This window comes from Acartia tonsa, chromosome 1 (genome assembly GCF_053477335.1).
Source record: "Acartia tonsa isolate MP-2025a chromosome 1, ASM5347733v1, whole genome shotgun sequence".
NCBI classification, from domain to species: domain Eukaryota; kingdom Metazoa; phylum Arthropoda; class Copepoda; order Calanoida; family Acartiidae; genus Acartia; species Acartia tonsa.
This window is the reverse complement of record NC_137260.1, coordinates 18,108,552-18,129,328: the sequence shown is the minus strand read 5'-3', so window position 1 is coordinate 18,129,328 and position 20,777 is coordinate 18,108,552. Positions and strand designations below refer to the sequence as shown.

General features: G+C 33.7%; 2 protein-coding genes across 4 annotated transcripts; both read left to right on the top strand.

The window, feature by feature from the left end:
* The first annotated feature begins 1,935 nt into the window (after positions 1 to 1,935).
* Positions 1,936 to 12,430, top strand: LOC145314097 (uncharacterized). The gene is made up of 14 exons (XM_080153872.1): positions 1,936 to 2,051; positions 2,773 to 2,813; positions 4,306 to 4,409; positions 5,119 to 5,258; positions 5,760 to 5,894; positions 6,446 to 6,558; positions 7,348 to 7,483; positions 8,110 to 8,301; positions 8,736 to 8,894; positions 9,487 to 9,561; positions 9,929 to 9,981; positions 10,270 to 10,353; positions 11,410 to 11,504; positions 11,994 to 12,430. Exons 1-14 carry the CDS (start codon positions 2,006 to 2,008, stop codon positions 12,103 to 12,105), a joined length of 1,485 nt encoding a protein of 494 aa, XP_080009998.1. The 5' UTR covers positions 1,936 to 2,005; the 3' UTR covers positions 12,106 to 12,430.
* A 993-nt stretch (positions 12,431 to 13,423) lies between these two features.
* On the top strand, positions 13,424 to 20,555 carry RnrL (Ribonucleoside diphosphate reductase large subunit). 3 transcript variants are annotated; one of them, XM_080153947.1, is made up of 8 exons: positions 13,424 to 13,562; positions 14,152 to 14,232; positions 14,879 to 14,942; positions 15,903 to 16,015; positions 16,351 to 16,477; positions 16,751 to 18,391; positions 19,742 to 19,883; positions 20,057 to 20,555. In XM_080153947.1, exons 2-8 carry the CDS (start codon positions 14,153 to 14,155, stop codon positions 20,323 to 20,325), a joined length of 2,436 nt encoding a protein of 811 aa, XP_080010073.1. In that variant the 5' UTR covers positions 13,424 to 13,562; position 14,152; the 3' UTR covers positions 20,326 to 20,555. The 3 variants fall into 3 exon arrangements, with proteins under 3 accessions (XP_080010073.1, XP_080010081.1, XP_080010065.1); XM_080153955.1 differs by lacking the exon at positions 13,424 to 13,562 and adding an exon at positions 13,672 to 13,744; XM_080153939.1 differs by lacking the exon at positions 13,424 to 13,562 and adding an exon at positions 13,720 to 13,914.
* Positions 20,556 to 20,777: the final 222 nt, after the last annotated feature.

The window sequence follows — 20,777 nt, the reverse complement described above, 5'->3', positions numbered from 1 at the left end:
AATTTGAAGACTTTAATTTTACAAAGATCTAATATTCAATAATGCAATGTTACGGTAAGTGTAATTTGAATCTATCAATTTGAATCTATCTATGTTTAATTTTTTTAGGGCTTAATGTTGCCACATTTTTTCTTTATATACTATTCATTAAATTTTAGCGTTTTATGACTGCTTTGCTTTGTTCTATTTTTGGGATACTGTTTCAATTTGTATTCAAACTTTGAACACATTTTTTTCGGGTATTTACTATTTAGGTCATGCAAGTAAAGGATTGTTTTAATATAAGTTGCTTGGCCACTTTTTTTATAGTTATTAAAACATATTTCATTTATTTGACATTCATAAGGAAAACATTTAATTTATATCAGTACAAATTTAACATTTATAGATAAGCTAAAAATCAATTTAAGTTGAATCACGGTCAAGTATAATAGACGAACCTTCTTTAGAGATATATATACCTATTATTGTGTGATTCCAGCAAATATAACTTCATTCTATATTATAAGAGCGATAACTTTTACAACGTTTTAAATTATGAAATATTTTTTACAGATTTTTAAAAATATATATCTGTTCATCTTACATAAATCTATCATTAGGATTTATATATACTAAATGTATAGATGTATAACCAAGGCAACTGCCTGAATCCAGTTGTGGGGATCTTTTCAGTCTGCTAGCAAATTGCTCTCTGCTCGACTTGGCTGTGTTATTATTTTTGACGCTATCGGCTGATATTCAAAGACCTAATTGAAAGTCGGCACTGGGTCCCCTCCCCATGAACACACAGTTATTTAACCTATAGTCCCTCGGCCTCTTATTTTAATGTAATGTATGTATGTATGAATTTACAAGAAGCTTTTTTGAGTTTGTCAATTTTTAAAAGCGCTGATTTAAATTTCCATTGCGAAATTGGATTTACTATATAAAGGAAGACTGAAAAGAACTTTCAATTGGAAATTTCGGGTAAAAAGCGTCTTTGGGATTTCAAAGTTGAAAGTGTAGCCTGAATTTTTGCAAAACAGAAACTTGCATTGTCACTTTATATAGTGGGGAGATTGAGTAGTTATCAGTTTATTATAACGGATATTTAAATCCTAGTTTTGTCAAAATTTGTATAGCAATTGACAGTTTTAAGGGCTGGGCTGCCAAAGCAACAGTCAGCCGCGTGGCTTACCAAGGCCTCACTATCAGCTGCACTGCTGCGTGTGACACCCAATAAGCCCAGCTGTCAACAGAGCAGCTTACTCAGCCACAGCCTCCAAATGTCAAAAATGTCCACTCTAAGCCTCACTGGTCTCAGTCTTTTCAACCTCATTCAATTGCAGCAACCAAGTAGCTTCTTAGCAACTGTAAATGTTGTAATACTCGAAACAAAATAAGTAAGCCTCCTCTGCCTAGCCCGAGCCACCAAATGCCATCATCAGGCAGCCCATGTCTCACTCTCAGCCGCAGCCACCCAACTAACGGCTTTTTAGCAACTGTAACTGCTGTAAAACTCAATCAAAACAGAATAGACAAAACTATAATAGCAGCCGCAACTAATCGCACGAATTTGAGAAAGCTGGGTGGCTTGTAGGAAGAATCATCTCCACTGGATAAGCCACCCGAAGCCGTACCTAGCCTTATTCACTCGCTAACCCCAGCCGCGCATCTGTCCCCTGATTCTTTTTAAAGGTATGTTTAGAATATTTAGTGGATTAATGCGTTGTTAGGGTACTTACTCTAATGCCAGTACATTAGGTTTTCAAATGCCTTAGAGTAAAACATCAAGATCTAAAGTGTAATTTTGCTTCAGCAAACAATAATCAACCCATTCTCCACACTAAATACAGTTTAAGCTTGACACAAACACATGAAAATAAAACATTTAGACAAACATATGTATGATATATGCACATTTAAACATAAATTCTTCTATATATTGATATAGATTTGTTATAGTTTTAAGACGATTAGTCGGTTATAACTTGTTTTATTATTAGCTTATATTTTTATTACAATGCTAAAGTTTTTGTGCCTATTGCTGATTCTTTTTATAGACAGGAATATATTCAATTATAATCGTTATACAAAAATTTATCCGCGGAAAAAAATGTGATTTGTAATAATGAAAGTATGAGAAAAAATTCGTGGATATTACGACAGGGTAAAAATTGTTGTCAAATTAGGTTGCTATCAGACATCATTTATTGGTTTAGTTTGTGCACCTAGAAGGGGAAGGGGGGATCGTTATTTTAGCCAGCTACGAGTTTCGCTCTTTTAGAGTACAATGGTGAAAGATCCATGTAATAATAAATCCATTAAAAATTTGATAGATTAGATGCTAATTGTTTAGTAGAATCTTTACGTATATTTTCAGCATTCCATATAGCAGTCAGGCAAAAGTAGATTTTCTGTTTTGAATTCCAATGTTTCCTAGAGCATGACCGACAGAACAACGGACCAACAAAATGAATGCACACTAGTGACGTCTTACAGAAATAGTAACCGAGCAAATCCAATTTCCCCAAGAGCGTTACGTATAGACGGACAAAGAAAGTGTGTTTTAGAGTGATTTGTTACTAAAAATACATCCATGTTGTTAGTTCAGAATAAAAGACGGAGCGACGGACGGACGGACGGACTGGCATATCGAATTATTTAAGTATCTTCGCTACTAAAAGTACATCGAAACACAAACTTCTGTAGGTTGAAATTTGTGGTTTAAACGTATGAACACTCAATTTCTCTCTGGTTTCAATATTGAATATGATTTCTAAAACAGGAGAAACTGTTCAAGTATTCAAGATAATTATGGTATAGATGAGGTAAAATTGTTTTGTTTTTTTTAATTATTGAAAATGGTTTGCGAAGCTACTCTTACAATTATTTGTCTCTGCGTATCTGTCTTTCTTTTAATCTTGTCACGTCACGAGCTTTGCTCTTTCCCTTTCTTGGTTCATGTCTTTCACTTTTATTGCTTTCATCCTCTTTTTCTGAAATTTCCTACCCTATCTTTCATAATATATCCCCCCCCCCTCCCGCTGTTATAGCTTATCATTTCAGATAATTCTAATGTAAGCAATCGTCCTTGTTTTATTAATAAATAAAATGAATATTATATAACCATTAAATAAAACTTAATCTTGTTTCTTAGTGAAATAGAAATCTACACAATCAAACTTACAAAATGAATAAAACTAAATGCTTTGCAGAAGTCAAAATGCTATCTATTACAGGGGCAAAACACTAAAAAAAACAATTCTAACAAGGATGACAACATCCATAAAAGCGAAGCACTGAAACGGTAGGTTAAACGGACATTAACACTTGTATAATATCAGAACTGAATAATCAGAAAATAAATGTATAAGAATCGAAACAAAATTGTAAGTAAATTTGTTGAAAAACTGCTTGATACAGAATAATGTTTATGGACATACTTACAACTTTAGGATTTGATTATAGAGTTGCTTCGCTAATAAAATTGTACTTTGTTGTCCCAGGAATCAGTATACCAAAAATCAGATCAATCGGATTATTAGATCACATAGAAATTAGTTGTTAAAAAAAAGTAAAAAAAATCAACATGTTTAAAATGGACGTACGGACAGTCTGGTAATGATTATAGAGTTGCTAGGCTTTCTAAATCGTACCTAACTACTACAGGAATCACCATGCAAAGTTTGAAATCAATAGGACAATTCTAACATGCCTAAATTAACAAAAAAAGCTATCCGTTACGGACGGACGAACGGACCCTAATTATCGAAAAGCTTTGCTTTAAAAAAGTAACAGAACATCTTTAATGTACATAAACTGAATACATTCTGATCTTAAAAGAATTAATCTAAAGTTAGATACTTAAAGGTTATTCAAGAGATCCGTGTATAATGTATATGTATCCCAAAATTATTGGAATACCTAATATAGAAAAAAGGAACGGATGTACGTACGGAACCACCCTAATTAGAGAATAGCTTTGCTTTAAAATAGAATATAGATACCTCAAAATCTAATTTAATTAATATAATTTGACTGTCAATCTTATCACGATCAATGTTATAACTATAGATGTATAACCTAGACAACTACCTGGGGACCTATCTAGGGGACCTTTTTGTCTACTAGTAAATTACTTTCTGCTCTTTCGTAGCGACTTGGCTGTGTTAATATTTACGATGCTATTGGCTGTTATTTAAAGACCCAATTGAAAGTCGGGACAAGGTCTACGGGGTATACATATATTACATCCCCCCTCTATTGATTTGCTCAAATCTTGTAACATTTAAACAAATCTTAAAATTTGATCATGTTTAGGAGCTTATATCCAGCCTGTTTGGATCCCATCCTGCTGGATATGCCAGCTATGGAATACCTGGAGTAGATGATGATATTCTGGCGGATATCATTGGAGATCAAGGAATAATAAGATTCATACAAAAAATACAATTATCTAATATTGACAAAATTATACTAAAAAGTAGCAAAGCAGAAACAAGTTAAATATAAAAATAATTGAATATAATATTATTTGATGGTTAATATCATTTTACTTCTATTAAATAAAGAAAACTTCCAACTAGGACGTTTTTTTTGTGGGGGACGGGGGAATTCTAACGTATTTCCAAAGATTTCGAGGCAAAAATTTTTTCAGGGGTGGGCGTAAACACCTTTCTACCTCCATTTCTTAAACGTCCTTGCATTCCAATAAAGTATGACAGTCTGAAAATTTACAAATTAAAAATATTAGCATCAAAATTAGAAGAAGGAAAATAGAATAGAATAGAAGAATCTGTTTCATCAATGGTAAACAATAATTTTAATCTTTTGTTCTATTCAAATTTTTTTACAAAAACTTTCATAATCATTTAAAGGCTCTAGATTACAAAGTGTCAGAAAAAAATGAGCCGAGTGACGTCAATAGATCCATCTCTTTTTAATGGGTTTCCTTTATCACTTCTCCTCTTATCTCTCAGTTTTATGACGTCACACGGCTCATTTTTCCGACACTTTGTAAAGTCTCAATCCTTTGTCATGTTTTTAAAATTTGATTAGTTTTACACTTTATATTTTCTGTTTAAAGATAATAAAACAAATTAGAAGCAACTTATTATACTGGTTGTAACAAGGTGGACGTACAGCTCCCAGCTGTGACACATACAGACCATGTGTAGAGTGTGTTCACTTCCATCAATATTGGAGACATTTTGGTTCTGCCTTCCAGTGTGAGAGGGAGTGTGACAAGTATCAGTTCAATGAATTGGAAGTGGGTAGGTTTACATCTAACTATTATATATGCAAACTAGTGGCTTCGCCCCAAGACGTGAGAGAATTCCAACCTCCCCCCCCCCCTCATAATAATAATGTAATAATCTACTTAGTATTTATTAGATACCTATGTTTGCGACAACTTTTACAACACATAAGCTGTCCATTTTTAAGAATTGCTAAAGGTCACCCAATTTTTTTTTTGTGGGGGGGGGGCGGTTAGCTTTTTTCATCAGACCTGTGCCCGAATGTGTATTGGGAGTTTTCCCAACCCCCTTAATTGTTTTTTTGCTTTAAAAAAATTTAGAGGGGGATGTTTTGGAAGGTTTGGGGTGCCACAATCCACAATAAAATAGCTTAAAACCACTGCAGGACCATAGCTTTATTCTCTGAGATCAAAGAAAAATATGTGAGTATTTATGAAGGACATACCAATAATAAAGTAGCTTAAAAAAGTTGGATAACCAGAATAAGAGATTCTAAAATTTTTACTTTTTATTAAGAAGTAGATGCAGTGTGTCCTAATCTTTACAGTCCTGTGTGTGGCCTGGATGGTAAGACCTACAGTAACTTCTGTGAGGCCAATGCTAATGGTGTGGCCACTCAGTGTAATGGACAGTGTCCTTGTCCTCAGCCAGGTAGGAACTATGTAGGTAGAGTCAGGCATACACTCAGTGTAATGGACAGTGTCCTTTTCCTCAGCCAGGTAGAGTACTAATGTAGGTATACAGATGTATATCTATCTTTAAATAAATTAGGTGTCCCTATTTGAAAGTTTAAATTGCATTGGTCAGCCACACTAAAATTTGCTCTAATTTAAACACAAAACATATTCTTTGAATATTTATCTCCGTTATCCGTAGATACCTGCAGCTGTATCCCTATCATTTAGGAGCTCTGTAGGGAAGGGGAAAAATAGTTTTAAGCAATCCTTAGACTAAATATCTAAAACCAATATAGCCTAAAACCCTCACTGGAGCCAGGAACAATATTAATGTCACTAAGGAAGAACTGAAAAGGTTACGTAATTAGGTATCAAAATTATAATCTACAGACAGAAAAAAAATTACTTTTTTAAATAATTGAAACTATGTACAAATAAGCATTAGTTCAAACAACCTTTCTAAAAGCTCGGTATTAGCTGATATTTGTAAATAACAGATTGTCATGATAGCACTTTTTTATTTAGCTTGTGAATTCCATGGAGATTTGGATGGAGACAAAATCTGCCCACCCTACAAGTTTATTGTGAAGGAAGATAATGGTGCAGAAACTATTTTTGTTTACAGGCCACCATGCTTGGTAAGCATTTTTTCTCCTAACATAATTAAATTTAACAAGAAAATCTTCCCTCAATTATAAAATATTGTAGATCATAGGATTTTAAAAGCACAATCAAGACATAGAAAATCCTAAATTATTAAGGGGGGGGGAGAAGTTTTGACGCATTTGCGTGAACCTGGTGTATAGGCTTTATCTTTGTACTGAGAGGATAGGTTATTAAAGATAAAAAATCATTCTTATATGATGAATTTCCCCAAGTTTTAAGATTATTTGGATAGGTCTCCAGGTTCAGGAGCTACAGGCCTCCAGGTGGTCTCTGGACAGGTAAAAATAAGAATTAAAATATTTGTTTAAGAGATAGAGGCCAACTCTTAAAAAAATATGCTATTTTTTCTTCAAATATGTAAATAGCATTCAAAAAGGTGCATATTTTGTTCTATAAGTGAACTTCTAATTCATCATATAAGAATGATTGTATCTTTAATAACCTATCCTCTCAGTCCAAAGATAAAGCCTATACACCAGGTTTACGCAAATGTGTCAAAACTTCCCCCCCCCCCCTTATATGAATGTGTTCTCTAGATATAAATTTGTACAACAAAAGTAAGGGGAGATTAGCACAATAATCTGTTTTGCCTGCAATAAGAAGCAGCATATAGTGCCTAATAAAAATGAAGTCATACAATACAAATGACCAATGATAGGCCAGTATATATTGTAATTGACCAATGGTAAAATATGTACTTGTATTGTATTACGTCATTTTTATTAGGCACTAGTTACTTCCTGCAATAATTATTATTTTAGGCTAAAGATTTGGAGGTAAACAATGTTGGAGTGTGGAGAGGTGAGGTAACAGCTGTCAATGGAGAAGATTATGCGGATGGTTGGGGTACCCTAGAATATTCATCTGAAGATATATTCAACAGAGATCATTATGAAGGTATGCATGATCATTAGGTTAATATTTAGTAGATAACAACTACGAAATAAGAGATAAATGTTGATAGTTTGACTTGTTAGAATACTCCCCTGGAGATATATTTGACAGAGTTCATTATGAAGGTATGAATAATCTTTAGGCTAATATTTATAACATCAAGCAAAGGAGTAAATGGTGTTGATAGTTTTGGTATGCTAGAATATTTAACAGAAGATATATTCAATAGAGATCATTATGAAGGTATGCATGATCATTAGGCTAATATTTAGTAGATAACAACTAGCAAATAAGATAATTATGTTCATTGAATGGGTCTCCTAAAATATTCATCTGAAGATATATTCAATAGAGATCATTATGAAGGTATGAATAATCATTAGTTTAATATTTAGTAAACAACAACTAGCAAATTTGAGAATTATGTTGATAGTTTTGGAGTTACATTCAACATCATTATTAAGGTTTGAATGATCAACTACCAAAGAAGAAACTTTTGTTGGTGATTAGGAGTAGATTGTATATTCTCTGAAGATACATTTCACAAAGATCCAAATGAAGTTAATCTTGATAATGCTGAAGATTTTGATTTCTGTTTAAATTGTATTAGAGGGTTATTTTATTTTTAGGAACCATGAGCAAAGGCAAGAAGGATGGTCATGGGTACCTGTACTGGAAGGATGGATCCTACTATGCTGGAGAATGGAAGGAGGACAAGAAGGATGGAGAGGGAACTATGTTCTATTCTAATGGAGATGTGTTTGCTGGACACTGGAAAGAAGAAAGAAAGGAAGGACAGGGAGAATATATCTACAGCTCAGGTACATTTAAATCTAGCGTCTTCGTTAATAAAGGACTCTAGGGGTACATTATGTGGAGGGGGGGGGGGGGAGGGAGAAAGTCGACTCGACCCCTTTTGAATTTTAGGGTTGTAATTATTTTGTAGGGGCGAGTCCATCCCCAAAATAGTTATGAACTTTCCCAGCACCTGTAAGAAGCTACATTGTATAGGAGAATCATATCGGGTTAGCGGTTAGCAAGATCCTTTGGTACACACAGACAGACAGACACACACACACATTCTGTTACTTTTATATGGGTATTGTTATCTTGCTTAAAATACAATTTAATATTTCTTTTAATCTGATTTTATAAATGATTATGTATTCTGGGGAAGGAAAAACAAATCTATTTTTCAATTTTTCTTGAATAACATTGTAATTACAATCAAAAAAATTGGACATTGATTTTGCAGGCAGCTCTTACTCTGGAAACTTTAAAAATGGCGGCAAGGACGGAGATGGTAGAACAGTAATGGTCTATGGAAGTGGACAATCAGAGGAATATGAGGGCTTGTACTCTTCCAACATCAAGAAAACTGGCAGCTTTAGAAGCAATGGTCATGAATACACAGGTATAGCTTCATTTAAGAAGTGCAGATATTAAATAAATAGGGTTAGTTCGCCAAAGTACTTCACATGTTACAGTCTATAGATTTATTTCAATAATAAATGTCTATTAATCTGTGTCATTCTTCAACAAACTTTAACTTTTTATTTAAGACAATCTGTAAACAGGAAAGAATCTATATTTTTATAATTGCTAATGTGTTTTGTCTAAAACTATCGGCTACATACCAAAGGTCTCTAGTGATACTTAAGGTAAATGAGGGGGGCGGGGGGAAGAATTGGAAGTGAAGTTGACAATTCAACCCAATTCAAATTTTAGTTTTAAAAAGGAAAAACAAAAAAGTTTTTTTTTGGTTGGTGGTCGTTTCTTTCTAGGGGCGATTTTTCTTGGTAGGGTGTTAGTATCCTCCCCCAATATATTTTAAACCTTGACAGGACCTATGATAGGCTGCATTGTAAACTAGAACTATATTGATTCAGTGGTTAGCAATATCTTTCACACACAGACACTCACCCTGTTCCTTTTATAGATTAATACAACGTTTACTAAATAACTATTATAAAGATTTTGAACTTTTAAATTATTTATTTGTTTAGGTGAATTTTGTCGCGACACTGGTTTATTTAGCGGTCAAGGAACCTATACCTGGCCTTGTGGGAAGGTTTATCAAGGTAAAATATCAACTTTAAACATGCTTCAACAATAACAAAGGTTGACTACATCCATAAAATCGAAGCTTGAAACTGGTAGAACAAACGAACATTATAACTTGAAGATTGTCAAAATTGAATAAGCAGAATATAAATGTCTAAGTCTAAACAATACTGTAATCAAATTTGTTGCAAAACTGCTTTAATACTATTTAAGGACATCCTTACTTTTTTAGGACTTAATCATAGAGATGCTGCGCTTAAAACATTTTACCTTGTAGCAATAGGAATCAGTATTTCAAAGATCAGATGAATAGGATAATTATATCACATAACATAACTTCTTTAGATCCACTTTTTATTTAATTTAATTCATTATGACTTTCAGGTGCTTTTTTGAATGGTAAGCCTCACGGACAAGGTGTAATGACATATCCCCAGGTTAATATAGTTTTAGTATAAGCATACAAAGCTACCTTACACATATCCTTTTTGTGTGTCTGTCAAACAATCTAAAATGGTTATGTCAGCAATTAAAAAAATTAATGAGATAGCAGTAAAAACAGAACCTTTAGAAATGAAAGTAAAGTCGATGGGTAGAATTATCATAAACTTAATTTTGTATGGTTTATGTTTTATATATAATAAGATTTAAAATCATTTAAGATAAAAAAGAGAGACTTTATTGGTAAGTTTGAAGATATCAAAAAATTTTATAAATTACTTTAGGGTTGGAAGTATGAAGGAAACTTCAAGAATGGTAAATTTGATGGCAAAGGAAAGTTTGTTTGGTCTGAAAACAATTATTATGAGGTCAGTATTGTAATATATACAATTCTAATATAAACGTAACAAGGCCTCTGTCTGTGTGTACCTTAGGATCTCGCTGACCGCTGAACCGATACGGTTTTCCTTTTCAATTTAGCTTCTCATAGGTCAAGGGGAGGTTTATGACTATTTTGGGGGAGGGTACCACGGTCCACCACCCTCACAGGAGAATCACCCCTATCTCATTTTTTTCTTTTCTGTAAAATTCTGTTCATAGCTTAGAAATAAAGTGGATAGGGGGTAAAAAGTACTGTAGATGTTATCAACATCCCTTTGCAAATTCTCTCATTTAATGAAGAAACAAGGATGAAAACAGCCATAAAAGTGAAGCTCTGAGACGGTAGGACAAACATTAACACCTGTAGAGTGTCAGAACCTAATAATTAAAATATAAATTTGAATAAAAGTCGAAAAAAATTGCAAGTAAATACAGGATAATAATTAAAGACATACTTACATTTAAGTGAATTTAATATAGAGATGCTTCGCTTATAACATATATATGTACTTTGTTGTCCTAGGAATCAGTATTATAAAAATCAGGTCAATAGGATCATTATAATTTATATCACATACAATTTTTTTTAATTTATGACAAACCCCAAACTGTCCCACTTTGAGAAAGACGATTCCAGTGACGTCATAAACGTTTTGGGAAGGGGGGAAGAAAATCTCTTCCCTTTTCTCCCCTCTCTTTTGAAGAGATTTTTTCCCCCCTTCCCTTTTTTTCCCGAAACGTATATGACGTCACTCGAATCGTCTTTCTCAAAATGGGGTTCGTCAAATTTATGTACGGACATTCTGGTAAAGGTTACCTATAGAGTTGCTACGCTTTCTAAATCATACCTTATTACTACAGGAATCACCATGCAAAGTTTGAAATCGATAGGACAATTCTAAGATGCCTAAGTTAACGAAAAAATCTATCCATTTCAGACGGACGTACGGACCGAACCTAATTATAGAAAAGCTTCACTTTTGAATATTTCAGTTAATGAGTTAGTTTTTTCCCTTCAAATAATCAAGAATATTTAATGGCAGGGACCCTTCAAGAACGGTGGTATGACAGGATCAGGTGGAGTTTATGCTCTGGAGGATGGAAGCATCTATGATAATGGTTTCTATTATTCGGACAGGTATAACAACAGAGATAGCAAAAATCTTATCATTAGATAATTAGAATGATTTGATTGTTGGGCCTTATTGGACATTTCTAGCTCCATGAAATATTTCAAACTTGGTGTTTTAATACAGATGTGAAATGAAAACATAATCCATAAATTTAACTTGACTACAAAATTGGTCTGTCTTATAAATATATTAAAATATTAAAATAGAAGAATAGATGGGGCTCGAGATATATGTAATTATACCCACGGGTTGGGGACCCTGGGCTTACTTTCAATTGGGTCTTTGAATATCAGCCAATAGCGTCAGGAATATAAACACAGCAAAGTCGCTACAACATATCAAAAAGGATTTTGCTAGGTCCTCACAATTTAGGCCTCATAGTTGTCTGGGTTATACATCTATATACATATATTATTAGTATCACACCTCCTCTGAGCCAGATTTTACATGATTAACTTCAACCTATGAGTCCTTTGATACCTTTTTATGTTCAGGAACCAAAGAACCGGTGGTTTGTCAGCAACCTTTGATGGAGTGAAGTTAGAAATAGAATCCTCTGATTATGTGGATGTTTCTGACTATGCCAGATCCAAGCCTGGCTATTAAGTAGTTAATTGGTACAAAAAAATTATTATGTAAATGGAAAATTTCATTTAAAAAAAAATATTTTGTTTTTATCCAAAATTGTTATACTTATAGAAGGTTGAAGCAAAATAGTTTTTCTTTAGATGAAGTTTCCTACGTTTACACATTTTCAGATCAAGGCAATTATACAAACAAAATCTCTTCCCTTTTCTTCTACACCTGTTTTATCACTAATAATCTTGTGATTAGAAAAGTATAAAAATATTATATAAAATGTATATTGATATGTGTATGTAAATAAGTATTTAGATTCTCAATAAAACAGACGTAAAAAAAGTTGCATTCATTTGTTAGAATTAAAGATGTTCTTTATATAAAATTGTAACAGATGTCTATCTGACTGTCAGGCAGTTAGTGAATTGGATCTCGCTAACTGCTTCAGCTATATGGTTCTCCTTTACTGGGAAGCTTTTCAATGGTCTAGGGAATGTTTTAAATTTTAACTATTGATCCCTAATTAAAATCGCACCTTGAAAAATATACAGCCCCCGTAACCGTCTGGGGTTGTATATTATAAACCATAATCTGGAAATGGCCATTGGGTGATCAAGGACGTTCAAGCTTATTTTTAACCATACCAAAAATGTTATACACCTAGGATAAAATTTATATGGGAGATAAAACCATTTTGTTTGTGAAGTGACAAAGAATTGGTCATTTTATTACTTTATTTCACGAAATACCCAGGAATACGAAATACCCTGAAAAATATGATTTCTCAACAATAATGCTAGTAAAATATAAGTTTTAGAGGTACTTTTGGGGTAAATAATACAGAAAAAAGCAGACATAGAACCATTTTCGGTCAATAACCCCCTTATTTTTTCCAACTTTATAAAAGCTTTATAATATTGGCTCATATATAAGGAATTTTCATGGCAATTGATAATAATTCATTATTAGGATAATATTATTTGAATTTTAAAAATACAGTCAATTTTTGCAAAAAAAATGACTAAAATATGTAAAAAATAACTATAAACGAAGAAAAAAAAATCCTAATTTGTCAAGGTTTCGTGAATTTAATTGTTATTTGTTTTGTTATTCTAAAACCGCGGCAGCTTCACACGAATTTTTTCACATAATTAGACATTATAAAATATTTATTAATTTCAGAAAAATAAACGTTTTCTACTTAAATAGAATTTTATGGAGATGTTGGTATAGTTTTTTAATATTTATGTGTACTGTCAAAAAAGCTAGCTCCAAGTTTTTGAAAAAGTTCGTTTGGCGCTTGAAAAAAACGCGGGTAAATCTGAGAAGAATTCAAGATCATTCTTGTCTGAAATGTGTAGTCGTCAGTCCGACTGACTCAGTGGTGGTGCGCGCTGCTAGGAGATTAGTGACGTCACGGATTGGTGCCGGGACTTTTAAAATTGGGGAATCTAGTGAAATTAGGGTGAAAATATTTATGGCAGGTGGACAATTGTTTAAATATTAATAAAGGTTGCGGCGTAGTTAGGCGTTTAAATATCCAGTCCGTTATCAAATAATTTCACCATTTGCGTTTGTTTACATGACATTTGGGAAAGTTTGGGGGTATTTAAGGATGGATTTCTCCGTTTTTTATTCAGTTTATTTCGAACTTTGTTAAGATAAGGTAAATTTGATTTTGCTTTATCCTTCATTTATTCAAGCTATGGGGATCAACGTTCGAAGACCTTTCAAAGCAAAGAAATTATTACATCCGTCTGCGTCAATGAAATATCAACATTTTCGCGTCGACAAACTGTCAAACCATGAAATCGACGGAATTAGCCTGGAATTTCGGTAGGTACTCTTGCATGTAATCATTATTGTTTGGTGAAATTATTGTTCTTTAACATTGAGGGAAGGATATTGCATTTGATTTATGCTGTTATTTAATTCTGCTATTCATGCTGGCGGAAATGGTATTCTAGAGTTATTCTAGGTTGATATCTTCCAACACAGATTGTCACAGTATTTATTTGATGTAATTAATTTTCAGAGACATTTTGATTTTAATTTTGTATTTTAACCCGTCAGAATGAAGAATTTGAGCAAGATTTTTGTTCTGAAGAGAGATGGCAGGCAGGAGCCAGTTCATTTTGATAAAATCACATCCAGGTGAGCTTACCAATGTTTAAATGTAATTTTATTCGTTTTAACTGTTTGAATGTAGTTAACTTAAGAACAAAGCTTTAATCCTTAATAAAAGCCTTCCCTGTAAGGTTTGAAATCTTTTTAAAAATTCTAAGGTAGCTGAGTTTTTTTTTAGCTTTTTTTTCATAAAGCCTTTAGTTTAAGCCGTTGTTTTTATTAATGTTATGCATCCGACGATTTTTTGTTATCGTGCATTATTTCCAAATTTTATAAACAAATAATTTGATTACCGCTATATCCTTTATTTATAAATCCTTAACCTTTTAATATATTTGTAGATTTTGTTTAACACCTTTGGTTTTAAAGATGCATAATATGTCCCTATAGTAAAGTGGCCTCTCTAAATTCAATTCTTACATTTCTCTAGCTAAGCTAAGGATTTTAATAAAGTACTTTAGTTTTAGTTTTTATTACAAATTGACCCACTTTTCATTTTCAAAACTTAAGTACTGCTAAAACGTTTAAATATGTTTTTATTGCGAATTTATATATCCGATAATATCTCGTTAAATACTGTAACGTTAGTTCCAAGATTTTCAAGGAAAGTTATCTTTCATAATTTGTATATATTCATTTATTGATACAGTATAATATCAGAATTTACCTTTAGAATTGAGAAACTGTGCTATGGCCTGGACATGGAATATATCGACGCTCCCTCAATTACTCTTAAGGTAGGTATTATTTATTTAGTTTTTTAAAAAAGAATTAATATTACCTACCTACTAGTTTTGCCTTTTTATTTTTCACATTTAATGTTAAAAGTACGAATTTTTTAATAATCCTTGGTAATAACGTTTTTGCCCCAGGTTATTAATCGTGGTTCAATAACTTTTGATAAAATATTTTATTTGTATTTTTGTATATTTTCTGTCGTATATTCTCGCAACCTATGTCACTAAATATTAAAGTAGAGGTTATAAACATGTTTTAGCGTTTAGGCTAGTTTTTTTATGATTTTTAAGATTTAAGACTTTAAAAAATTATATAAAAAATGTGGCAGTCAAAAACCAAAAGTATTTTATTGTTTCTTAAATACATGTAAAATGGTGGATAGCATAAAGTTTTTTTTTGTATTTCATTTTTCAATCTTATTTTAGGTTAGGTTAAGAAATGACTGTTATATCCTTATAATAAAGTAACAGGATGTTTGTGTGTTTGTCTGTACCGAAGGATCTCGCTAACCGCTGAACCGATCGGGTTCTCCTTAACAGGGTAGCTTCTCATAGGTCCCGGGAAGGTTTATAACTATTTTCTTGGGGGGGGGTGGGACACCCCCAACCCCCCCAAAAAATAAAAATCTCCCCCAAAATTTTTTTTTTTCTTTTAAAATCTAAAATAAAAAATTGGGTTATCAAATTCGACTCCCCCCTCCTTAAGTGCCCCTAGAGGCCTCTAGGGGCGTAGCTGCTAGTGTTTATATAAGGACCTTAGAAAATATTGCTAGAATCCATAATCCGAAAATCCACAAAAAAAAGAATCTGCAATACACGGATGAATCCGCTTCTTTATTGGGCGGATTTTTTTATTAATTGGAATACGGCCCAAAAATTAGGCGGATTGTGCCGTGGATTGCAGATTCTTCTAAAGAAGTAAGTTAAAAAAACTTTTATTTAACAATATAAATAAATCAGGTTATCTCTGGCTTGTACCCCGGAGTTACTACTGTGGAGCTGGATAATCTGGCGGCCGAAATTGCTGCTACTATGACAACTCAGCACCCGGACTATGCTGTTTTGGCTGCCAGGTATGTTGTCGCATAATATAAAAAGTTACTAGCTTTCTTCAAAGAATGTTAACAATAACATGTTATTTACTTTTTTTACTTTCGCTGGATATAAAAAAAACCTTATCTGCAATTTTTAAACTAAGTCTATGCTTTTATTCTAATAAGTATTATAAAAAAAATATAGAATGTAATAGAAATAACTTATTTTTCTTACCTACTCAAAATTGTTTCAGTTTTAATTTCCACGAAATTAATGCTTCTTTACTTGTCCTAAAAGAACTATCTTGAAGAATAAGATGCATTATAAAGTTATTTTTTGTTAAACAATATTTATTTACCTTTAACTTGTTTAGGATTGCTGTGTCTAACCTGCACAAGGAGACCAAGAAGAAGTTCAGTGACGTTGTTGAGGATCTGTACAACATTAAACATGACACCACTGAGAAACCTACCCCCATGATTTCTGATTACCATAGAAAGGTGAATTTAACACATTTATTTGTAATTTAAATAAAAGAATGATTTTTAGAAGATCATAATTTCTGGTTATTTAATAAGTCCACTAAGACCATGTATTTTATCGCTGAAACAAAACAAAGACAAACTCTTTAATGTTAAGCATACCTCGAAAAAGTGAGCCTTTTTTCTGAATGAAGTAATTCACATAGTTTTCCGATAATTTTTTTTGCTAGGAATTGCAAACAGCAACTTCTATTTGCCACATGTAAGATCATACCATTTTTGTTTGTTTAGGTGATACAAGAACACAAGGACAGACTGGACGGTGCTATTATTTACGAGCGTGATTTCCAGTATCAGTATTTTGGCCTCAAGACTCTGATGCGCAGCTACCTGCTCAAGATCAAGGGCAAGGTTGTTGAGCGTCCCCAGCAGATGTTGATGCGTGTTGCTGTCGGCATTCACGGCGATGACATTGATGCCGCTATTGAGACTTATGATCTGTTATCACAAAGGCTGTTCACTCATGCTTCCCCCACATTGTTTAATGCTGCTACTCCTAGACCTCAATTGTCTTCCTGTTTCTTACTTACTATGGCCTCCGATTCTATTGAAGGTATTTATGACACACTGAAACAATGTGCTCTCATCTCCAAATCTGCCGGCGGTATTGGCCTCAATGTTCATTGTATCCGTTCAAGTGGATCTTATATTGCTGGAACCAATGGAAATTCTAATGGTTTGGTGCCCATGCTGAGAGTATTCAACAATACTGCCAGATACGTTGACCAGGGCGGTAACAAGAGACCTGGAGCTTTTGCTATCTACCTGGAGCCCTGGCATGCAGATATCTTTGATTTCCTTGATCTGAAAAAGAACCATGGTAAGGAGGAAAGCCGTGCTAGAGATCTGTTCTATGCCATGTGGATTCCTGATTTATTCATGAAGCGTGTGGAATCTGATGGAGATTGGTGTCTCATGTGTCCTGACCAGAGTCCTGGCCTTCATGAAGTTTGGGGAGAGGAATTTGAGAATCTGTACCACAAATACGAATCTGAGGGCAGATTTGTGAAGAAGGTAAAGGCTCAGCAGGTCTGGTATGCCATTATTGAATCTCAAATTGAGACAGGTACGCCATACATGCTATACAAGGATGCTTGCAACAGAAAGTCAAACCAACAAAATTTAGGCACAATTAAGTGTTCCAACTTGTGCACTGAAATTGTGGAATATTCTTCTCCTGACGAGATTGCTGTATGTAATCTTGCCTCCATTGCAGTCAACATGTTTGTTGAGGACAAGGTTTATAACTTTGAGAAGTTGAAGAATGTCGCCAAGGTTGCCACCAGAAATCTGAACAAGATCATTGACGTCAACTACTACCCTGTCAAGGAGGCTAAGAATAGCAACATGCGTCACAGACCTATTGGTATTGGCATTCAAGGTCTGGCCGATGCTTACATCCTCATGAGATACCCATTTGAGTCAGATAATGCTATGATGCTTAACAAGCAAATCTTCGAGACTATCTACTATGGTGCTTTGGAGGCTAGCTGTGAATTGGCTGAGAAATATGGAGTTTACGAAACTTATGAAGGATCCCCAGTCAGTAAGGGACAACTGCAGTATGATATGTGGGGAGTTACACCTACCTCTCTCCATGATTGGGCCTCCCTGAAGGCTAGAATTGCTAAGCATGGTGTCCGCAACTCCCTACTGTTGGCACCCATGCCAACTGCATCCACTGCTCAAATTCTGGGTAACAACGAGAGTGTGGAGGCGTACACCAGCAATATCTACACCAGAAGGGTGTTGTCTGGTGAATTCCAGGTTGTGAACCAACATCTTCTGAGAGATCTGACAGAGAGGAACCTGTGGAATGATGATATCAAGAATGACATCATTTCTGCTGGCGGCTCTATTCAGGGCATTGAGGTAATTTTTATGTAACAGTTTCTTATCGAATCGTATTATAGACAGTTTTCCATGGATTTTAAAATGAAAAATATAAGATCAAACCAGGCCCGGGTTAAGAAAACTAGTTTTAATTTCATAATTTTTATTTTACAAATACGACGCTATACATTATGTTTTAGTATGGCTGAGAACGGATCTTGGACAAAGTAGCTTCGGACAAAGTAGCTTCGGACAAAGTAGCTTCGGACAAAGTAGCTTCAGGACAAAGTAGTTTCCGGACAAAGTAGCTTCCAGACATTTACTTAAGAAAAGTAGCTTCTAATAGTAATAAAGGTTATGGCCGCAGTGCTCGGCCCCCTGGCCTGCCTAGCCGCGGGCGCTCGGCCCCCTTGCCTATAACCTAACCTAACCTAACCTATGTAAGAATGTTTAATGTACATTAACTTCTAATTTTATTGAAAGCAAACAAAACTTTAACAATTTTAACAAAAAGTGGATCGTGGATTTTACTAAAAAGGGTAGGCGATTTTTTTTATAATTTTTAATTCGTTTTAACATTTTTTTTAAATTTTTACAATTTCTGTCCGCCTTTCTGTCTGTCTGTCTGTCATTTTGTCTGTCTATTTGTCTGTCTTTATGTCTGTCTTTATGCCTTTTTCTATGTCTCTCTTTCTGTGTAGACATTTCTTAAGTAAAACGTCCTAAAATTTTTCAAAAGTTATTAAATAAAAAAATCTTCCAAATTTAAGGATAAAATCCACCACTGCTGTTAAAAAAGTTGAACAATAAAATCCAATATGGCGATAAAACACACAGGGACGAAATTCAAAACCTAAATTTCTTTCTTGAATAACTTTGTCTACAGGGTGAAATTTAAAAATCCGTCCGACAGTTGTCCCAAAGTCTGTGTTGGCTACCCAACGGCATGGTTTCGAACCCGATACAACCTTGCATTAAAAATATCGACCCTTACCTCACACTTAATAAATGTGATATCACTTGAAAAGTTTTTAGGGGGTTTTACTTAAAAGATGTTGCATTAGGAGGTTTTTTCTATTTTCTAAGGAAGCTACTTTTCTTAAGTAAATGTCCGGAAGCTACTTTGTCCGGAAGCTACTTTGTCCTGAAGCTACTTTGTCCGAAGCTACTTTGTCCGAAGCTACTTTGTCCAAGATCCCTGAGAACTGGTTCTAATCTAGCGGATATAATCGATTTTAAAGCCATGCTGGAAACTGAAAAACAACAAAAAAAATAGTGTGCATACTTTTGCCTTTAACCTATGTGTACTTGTAATACATAAAAGTAGAAAATTGCTATTTAATTGTACACCTTGCCCTACTAAATTTTAACATTTCTATTATATTTTAGGAGATTCCTAAAGAGATCCGTGACCTGTACAAGACAGTGTGGGAGATAAGTCAGAAGAATGTTCTGCAGCAGGCCGCTGATAGAGGAGCTTTTATCGATCAGTCTCAGTCACTTAATATTCACATTGGTGAACCCAACTACGGTAAGACCTACAATATTCACTATTCTGGATGGGATATTCATTTGCAAAAAAAAACTAGTTTATCACTTACCTAAGCTGGTTTTTTGTGTAAATAAGATAAGTCAAATGCTAATATTTATCACATTTAGGTACTAAATATATATTCACCAATTTTTTTTTTTTTTTTTTTTCAGGTAAACTTAGCTCCATGCATTTCTACGGCTGGAAGCTTGGATTGAAGACTGGCATGTACTACCTGAGAACCAAGCCCGCTGCTCAGGCTATCCAGTTTACAGTTGATAAAACAAAGGTTAAGGCCGCTAACCCTGCTGGCGCTAAACCCACTGCGGAAGAGGTGACCACACCCGCGGCTGCTGGTGATATGGCCAGCATGGAAAAGAATATGGCGGCTATGGTTTGCTCTATCGCAAACAAGGATGATTGTCTTATGTGCGGATCTTAAACTAGTGGATTTTTTCCCCGGCCATCTTTCCAACATTTCTGTCAAATATTGTAATTAAGATTAAAACAAAAATCAAAATGTCTTTCTATTGTAAAGTGGATAATATTTTTATTATGAAGTATATTATATTTTATCTGAGTGAAACGTTAAAGTATTTTTAATTGTATGGTATTTTAATTATTGGCATTTATTGTAATGAAACTGTGACCAAATAAAAGATTAATATTTAATTCTGTTTTGTGTTTGTTTGTTTATTTATTTATTATCATGTTGTATCCGAAATATTTATTTTTAAAACATTTTGTACTTAATAAGTTGGTTTATTTTGATTGAAATATTTTGATTTTTTATAGATCATTAAGTAACCTTTGTTATGCACGTTTATGCCTTTTAGAAACAAAGGTATTTAATTTCCACTTGCGCCAATTAAATAAAAAATTAATGCTTCTTCC

Bases quoted from the DNA above. Each gene is read 5' to 3' on its own strand.
- RnrL (XM_080153939.1), top strand. From the start codon at position 13,784: ATGGGGATCAACGTTCGAAGACCTTTCAAAGCAAAGAAATTATTACAT. The intron at 18,392-19,741 runs GTAATTTTTATG...ATTATATTTTAG, and splicing joins GCTCTATTCAGGGCATTGAG to GAGATTCCTAAAGAGATCCG. The intron at 19,884-20,056 runs GTAAGACCTACA...TTTTTTTTTCAG, and splicing joins CATTGGTGAACCCAACTACG to GTAAACTTAGCTCCATGCAT.
- LOC145314097 (XM_080153872.1), top strand. From the start codon at position 2,006: ATGCTAAAGTTTTTGTGCCTATTGCTGATTCTTTTTATAGACAGGA. The intron at 4,410-5,118 runs AATAATAAGATT...GTTGTAACAAGG, and splicing joins GATATCATTGGAGATCAAGG to TGGACGTACAGCTCCCAGCT. The intron at 11,505-11,993 runs GTATAACAACAG...TTTTATGTTCAG, and splicing joins GGTTTCTATTATTCGGACAG to GAACCAAAGAACCGGTGGTT.